The 7,559-nt window shown below is 35.7% G+C and overlaps 1 protein-coding gene and 1 long non-coding RNA gene across 2 annotated transcripts in view; one reads left to right on the top strand and one right to left on the bottom strand.

The window, feature by feature from the left end:
- Positions 1-316: 316 nt before the first annotated feature.
- The window catches only part of LOC107549040 (uncharacterized), a 39,702-nt gene continuing 32,459 nt past the window's right edge, over positions 317-7,559 (top strand). Inside the window, exon 1 of the long non-coding RNA XR_001604528.1 lies at positions 317-532. This is a non-coding gene — a long non-coding RNA (uncharacterized lncRNA). The remainder of the gene's footprint in view (positions 533-7,559) is intronic.
- The window catches only part of LOC107549039 (uncharacterized), a 28,902-nt gene continuing 25,515 nt past the window's right edge, over positions 4,173-7,559 (bottom strand). Inside the window, exon 5 of the mRNA XM_016229947.1 lies at positions 4,173-5,902. Coding sequence (XP_016085433.1) covers positions 5,711-5,902 — 192 coding nt within the window. The 3' untranslated portion in view covers positions 4,173-5,710. The remainder of the gene's footprint in view (positions 5,903-7,559) is intronic.

Raw genomic sequence — 7,559 nt, 5'->3', positions numbered from 1 at the left:
TTGAAGTCTTGTGACACTTAGAGATTGTATTCCTGTCTGTAAACTCTTTATTTTGCATCACATTTGCATTTTTATGTGTTAAACAAATGGTTACTCGTTCAAATCCTCTGACGAGATTACCATATTCCTATTTGAAAAACGTTTTTTTCTTGACAATTTAAAAAATAAATAAATGATGAAGTCCTGTGTTCGTATTTTCTGTGTGCTGTTAAACAAAACTAGCGATGCACGGTTCGTGAATGAATAACTCGTTTGAGTCGCTTCTTTGCAATGAATCTGTCAAAACCGCTTGAATCGGTTCGCGATTCAGTTCGAATCATTCGAAAAGCACTCACACACGCTGAATAGTTTGAAGCGGGTTTCTCAACTACTGTAGCGACACAGGAACATTTAGAACACGGCGAACAAAACCAAAACTTTACTTACAATAAACTGGATTAAGTCTACAAATCCATCCAATTGCCAAAGTTGAAGAAGTTGGTCTTAGTGAAGTTCCTCACCTGCACACGCAGCTTGTGAGCAGCTACTGCAGGTAAAACATTTAATCAGTGAAAACTCTCATATAACTCATAAGTATAATGGCGTTATCATGTTTTTTGAGATGTACTATGGTATACACTTGGAGTACCATGTCCATTTTATGGTACTGTAAACGCAGTGTCATGGAATAAATATGGAAGTATGGTGGTGTTACATGAAAGGTTATTTTGACTAACTGTCCTCGTCGATAAGCCATGATATGGATTTATTTCTGTCCCAAAGGAAGGCTGTTCTTCAGTCTGTTGTTTGTCTGGCCCATACTCATTTGTCCTGGTTCTGTTTATGTTTTGGGTTGTACTGTGAGGTTATTACGGTGGCCGAGAGGTGCAGAACAAATCACAATTCTGAAAACAAAATAACAAATTACAAACGCAAATGCAAGTCTACAAAACAAAATAACAATTCAGAAAGCACAAGAACAATTCAGAAAACATTATAACAAGTCAGAAAACACAATGACAAATCCGAGACCAAATTAACAAATCAGAAAGCACAACGACAAATCCGAAACCAAATTAACAAATCAGAAAACACAACGACAATTCAGACAAACATGAAGGTAGGTATAGTTTGAGACAGCGCCATTGGTTTGGGATTACTCACCGCTGACTGGACGAGACATCTGTCAATCAAAAAATACGGAGTGTCTATTTAGATTGAGTTAAAAGTGGTTGTGACGCATCAGCTCCATTGCGCAGATAGATAAGCGCTAGACGTAGGCATTTTGACGCGATCGACCCACTATTTTCAACAAGTAGTATACTTGATAGTAGAAATCCTGCTATTTTAACATAGTGTAAATAGGTATTTGCACTTAGTGTAAATAGCATATTGCTAAAAATACTGCTATTTTCACTTAGTGTAAATAGAATCCGTTGCTAATACGAGATTTGAAAAGCGAGAAAAAAAAAGTTCGGCAAAAGGCGGGATCGAACCTGGGTCGATCGCGTCAAAAAGCAAAGGGCAAGTGCTTATCCATCTGCACCACTGAAGCTGATGCTTCACATCCACTTTTTACTAAATTTAAATAGACACCCCGTATTTTTTTATTCCATAGTAAGGGCAATTCATACAATACATTTAAACTGAGCTACTTTAATACCATCTCCGAACTTTCTACCACGACTCTGCTGTTCTTCGGCTGGTTCTTCCCTGTATACGTTGATTGACAGATGTCTCGTCCAGTCAGCGGTGAGTAATCCCAAACCAATGGCACTGTCTCAAACTATACCTACCTTTTCCGGTTTGTCTGAATTGTCGTTGTGCTTTCTGACTTGTTAATTTGGTTTCGGATTTGTCGTTGTGCTTTCTGACTTGTTATAATGTTTTCTGAATTGTTGTGCTTTCTGAATTGTTATTTTGTTTTTTAGACTTGCATTTGCGTTTGTAATTTGTTATTTTGTTTTCAGAATTGTGATCTGCTTTGCACTTTACGGCCACCGTAGGGTTATTGTGGTGGGTCATTCCTGATTTGTAGAACATGCAGTATTCCTCATGGTTTATGAGGAACAAGAGCATCCTGAGAATATTGCGTGTGACATTATAAGACTCACTATTCAAAATATGTGAGATGATATGAACTGGCTCCAGGCAGGAAAATGTCAGGACAATAATGAACATTTTTCAATGTTTACATGTTGGTATGACATAGAGTTTTTATTTTATTTTTTATAAATATTTGCTAAATATTGATAAAAATATGTTGTGGTGTTGGTCTTGATATCTCTTAAGACTGCATAAAGAGAGATTTTGGTCTGAATCTGGGCCTGGTTTATGCTTTCAGACAAGACCGCAGTCTCACTTCCAGCAGAATGTAGGTGATAATTACCCAAACTAGTAGTCTGTGTGGTATCTTTTGTATGACCCCACAGTTCCCCCCCCACCATTTACCATTTAATGTGATTTTATTGGCATTGGCAGTTAACGCTTAGTGGAATGGAGAAAGTTGTTAATTTGTTGTTATTTTTTGGAAAATTTAAAACATTGACAGAATGGAGAAAACCTTATCTTAAAGGGGTCATATGATGCGATTACAAGTTTTCCTTTCTCTTCTATTTCTAAAAAAAGAAAGAAAAAAGGGTCAATTCCGACTTTGCTATGACAATCTGGCGCTTCTGAATCAACGACTGAAAGTATGTTTTGTTATTAGTTTAAGTATTGCTATTGACTGTTCAAATGCAGAGTTTTGTGCAGCGCAGAGTAACTCGTTGTGTGTGTGTGAGGGGAACATGGTCACATCACAGGAGAGTGAACTGTCTGTCAGAAATCATAGCACTTCAGCTTTCTTAACCGCAGCTTGTGTACTGCATCATCACTGTGTCTGACACGCGACTCTGTTGCCCTTCCGGGCTTGAACTGATGGTAAAACTAACGACATTATTAACGGTCTTGATATTTACTTTGAAAGCTGAAGCTCGCGATTATGGTAAGGGGCGTTACATTTCCGACGAGTGCTTGTGGTGTTCGCCCAATCACAATGCACTGGGTCAACTGGCCAATCAGAGCAGACTGCGCTTGTCAAAGGAAGGGGCTTTTTTAAAACGAAGCGTTTGAGAGAGGCGGGGCATAGAGGACCTACAATAATGTACAGTATTTGAAAAAGAATGTGTTTTTTGAACATTAAAGCATGTCAACATATTCTGTTACACAAAATACACAAAATAATGATCTTTAAAATAGCATCATATGACCCCTTTAAGCCAGTGGTTCTCAATTCCAGTCCTGGCGACCCCCAGCTCTGCATATTTTGCATGTCTCTCTTGTTTAACACACCTGATTCAGATAACCAGCTGGTTAGAAGAGAGCTCCATGCATGAACTGTGTTCCGATTGACAGGGTTCCTACACAGTCTTCATTGCTTACTGCTCCCTGAACTTCAGAACATTCATTCACGGATTTGCGCAACACGGCCTGTGGTGTCTTCACAACTTATACTAGAGAAGTGTGAAATGTGACATAATATTACTCTGTAAATAAATACAATATAAATTCACACCTTGCACAATTTAATGCCCTTTGAATGGAACATAAACGCTCCCTTCGAACTGGAACAAACGTCTGAAGTAATTAGAGATACATACAAAATGTGCAGAACGAGAGGTCATGAAGCATTTTTTTTTTAACCCTGCAGTTTTTTTCTGTTGCTTTAAGGTAGGCATAAATGTAATATTTTATAGAAATATTGTATTTTACGTCTGAAATAATAATAATAATAATAATTATAAATATAATATAATTTATACCAAAAAGTTATGCTAAAACTATTTAAAAAAGGTAATTTGAAGTAATAAAAAATACAATAAAGATGTAATTTATTTATTAAGACAATTGGTGAAAGAGAAATATTGTTGTTTTAAGGATGTATAAGGATATTTTTACTTGGAAAATAAGACAAATTAAAAATTAGGAGAATTTAATTTGTAATGTTAGTGTCTGTTGTGTGTCTGGATCCAAGTTTTTGAGGGCCTGGTATTGACCTCATCTCTAGAGTATTTTATAGATTTTTTTGCTGGTTTAGAAAGTTTAGCATTAGCTTAATTTCCAGGAGATTACATTTGTAATATCATGATTATTCCATTTTCCATTTCCTAAAGTAGAAATGAACAGTGAGCACATATCAATTTATTCAAGACTTTATTCCTATCACAAACATACATCAGTTTAACACAGTGCTAGTACACCGATCCAAAATGGAACACCGGAATGTTAAAACAAAATGTTATAGTTGAAATAAAGGACATGATATATATATGTTTAAAACATATAATTTTCTGTTGGTTTATTTCAGAGATACAGTCACTCTAGCACCAAATTTTGACCCTAAGTTTAGTCAGTTTGGTGTCAGAAATTTTGTGAAGAAGTGTAAAGTATTTAAACAAGATTTGGGTTTAAAAGTAGTGTAGAAATGTTCTTTTTGTCTACACTGTTTCTCATTCTATTGGAGGGAATTGATTAAAACCAAAAGCGATGGTCCAGGGTTTTATGGCTGAACTCAATTACATAATTTCTTTGCCTAGTGATTTTGTACAGTGTAGCAAATGTAGATACAAAATAAAATGCACCCACCCAAGAAACTTCTAACAGTTAAGGCAGGTCATTCAAACTATTAAGTCAGTCATTCAATCTATAAACCCTACATCTAAATGTCTAGAATAAAAATATTACAAAAAGAGAATAATACTGGTTTACAGAGTACGGTAAAGCTGTAACTCAAATCAGAAATGTCAGATAACATTTAGCTGTCACCCTGAGCACTAGTGGGCTGTGCAGCATATCTAATTGGTGTTAAATGTTGTTTGCAGCAATGAAGTGGAGTTGACGCATTGACGCTTAAACAGAGTTTTTATACTCAGCAACTCCAGAAATCATTACTTTGTCATGCAGTGATATTAACAAAATAATGTTAATATCAATTAACATTATATAAACATATAACATTTATAAAAAGACTATTAACTGGTCAAATCATACTGTACACAAAGACGAATATATAGAACATTTCATAGAGTCTAGAAACACACAAACAACCTGTCGCAAACAAAAACACAACTCACGTCCATTGGATTCTGAATGTTTCTTTATGGTGGGATGTGATTTACTCTCAGCTAGAAGCTGTGGAGCGCTGGGACAGGAGCACGGATCCTCCCGGCGTTCCATTCCAGCCCTGGCTGCTCTTATGGAAGCCAGCAATGACTCATGGGAAAGGTCCCCACCCTACAGTAGTATTGTATTATACTGAAAGGGACTAAAATGATTTTTTTGCATCATATTTTGATTGAATTTATATAATGTTCTTGTTAAAAATCATCACTGTCATAACTGGCACTTACAAACTGCTTTCATAACATACACCAATCTTTCATTGAATATCTTTAGCATTGAAATGTGTGCATTTATTTTGATAGATAGGGAGGAGAATTACTTGACCAGTTATTTTATCCCATTTTTTATCCTATATATTTGAATACCATATCTTTAACTTGTAACGTATGAAAGTTGTATGAACTTAAATTGAACATTTTGCGTTGTATTTACATGTAAATGGGAGAATTTCAGTCTTTGTCTCCCTTGTGCCTTCTTATGGCCAAGGTCAATATGCAGTAGATTGAGCTGAGTTTAAGGAGCAGGGACTGAGCGTTTCACCCAGACCCTTTGTGGCAGATCGGCTTGTTCACAGCTCAGTGTCTGCTGTTTTGGTAGTAGAGTGGCCGTTGGTGGCAGCAGGCGGAGTCTGGGCCTTCACGGCCTCTTGTGACTCTCCGTTAAGGCTGGGCTTCTCCTGGGGCTCGGGTTGATTTAGAGGGGCCACAGACACCAGAGTGTTGCCCTGGTTCTCCTCGTCAGCCATGTAAGACTCCTCAGCCTGTGGAAAACACAAAATACAAAAACAAAGATTTGACTTTTTATGTTGCTTTTATTATTATTTAAATATTTTTACTACTTATTATTTTTTAATTTGGCAAGACAGTTAACCCCAGGAGCAAAGTTCCTTCTAATTTTTTTCTTGCTGAGCAAAAAATGTCACTAGTGGGTGGACATTTTGGCCACATGAGCAAAAATATTCTTTATACCAGGCCTGTCCAGCACATAGGGATGCAGCGATTAACCGGTTTCGCGATTAATCACAATCATGTTTCCAAAGTCTCTACCCCAGGTCCAAAAGAAATGTAAAGAATGTACAAACTGAATTAAACACTTGTGCGATCTATTTCCATTTGTTATTTTCAAAAGAGAAATACTGTCATGGATGTTTACAGAGCAGAGGTCACCTTTTTTAATTCCAATGGGAGAGATGGACTTTTGTTTGTCTTTTTTATTATTATTTTTTGCTGTATTGTTGGTTACTGTGTTATTTCTGTTTCAAACGCCAGCAATAAATAACACTTTAATATCTAAAGAGTGTTCATGTGATTTTATACATTAGTAATGTTGGGAAATTAATAAATGCATAATAATCGTCATAATCGTAAAACCGTGAATATTCCTCAGACAATAATCGTATAAATCTATAATCGTTGCATCCCTACCAGCACACACAAAAAAGTCTGTAACTTTTAACTGGAATGTGCTATTTATATTTGATTTGACCCTGGATGTAGCCTAACTAAATGATGCACATTTTAGGTTACCTGAGAAAATGTTTTTACAGTGCTGTGTTACTTACCAAGAAATTATATTTCAAAACCATTAAAAAAAATCTCACACAGAGGAGTTCAATTCTTTATAAAATAATATAATATAATATAAAAAACTAATATTTGCAATAAATATTTTCTAAAAACGTGAACATGTGAATTTCTTTTACAGTTCTAAACATCCCCAGTAGTAGAGTTTGCACACTACTGTAAATGTCTCAGAGTTTTGTTACCGTTCTTTGCCCATCATCTGCTATTTCCACCACTTAATCAAGCCACTCTTCTTTAAGCATGATGAAGTTTTATTTCACATGTTATTACGTTTGCTTTGGCTCTCGTGTTGAGCTATTTCGTCCGCAAACATTGCAGTATTTGATTTCTACAGTGACGGGTTTGGCGCACATCATTATTCTCTTTCTATGAAACCTGTAATCCGCATTTACCGGTTCTTTCTCTATAGCGACACCAACTCTATAGTGGTTTGCCTGAGCATTGCAATTATTTCACACTTAACTAGACTTCAATCTCATGGCTTTCCCAACTTATTTTTGCGTTATGTCCTGTGCGCAGCATATTATTATTTTTTTTATTTGCGTGCAGCGAGAAGAAAATTATAAATTGAGCATAAAAATTATAACTCAGGAGACTTAATGGAGTTTGTTATTAAATGTCAACTTTATCTGAGATGTTTCTTTTAAAATTGGGATGAATAACAATAGACACAAATTAGAAAATTTTTGAAGAGCATAAAACTATAAAATATACATATAGGCTATATATATATATATATATATGGAGAGATTGTGCTTGAATACTGGCTTTATTTCACATCCGGAATGTCGTTAAATTATTAGAACAGTTTTTTTTTGTTTCTACCTGCTTTGT

This window comes from Sinocyclocheilus grahami, unplaced genomic scaffold (assembly GCF_001515645.1).
Source record: "Sinocyclocheilus grahami isolate Dianchi unplaced genomic scaffold, SAMN03320097.WGS_v1.1 scaffold361.1, whole genome shotgun sequence".
In the NCBI taxonomy this organism is placed as follows: domain Eukaryota; kingdom Metazoa; phylum Chordata; class Actinopteri; order Cypriniformes; family Cyprinidae; genus Sinocyclocheilus; species Sinocyclocheilus grahami.
This window is presented reverse-complemented; position numbering and strand designations above follow the sequence as displayed.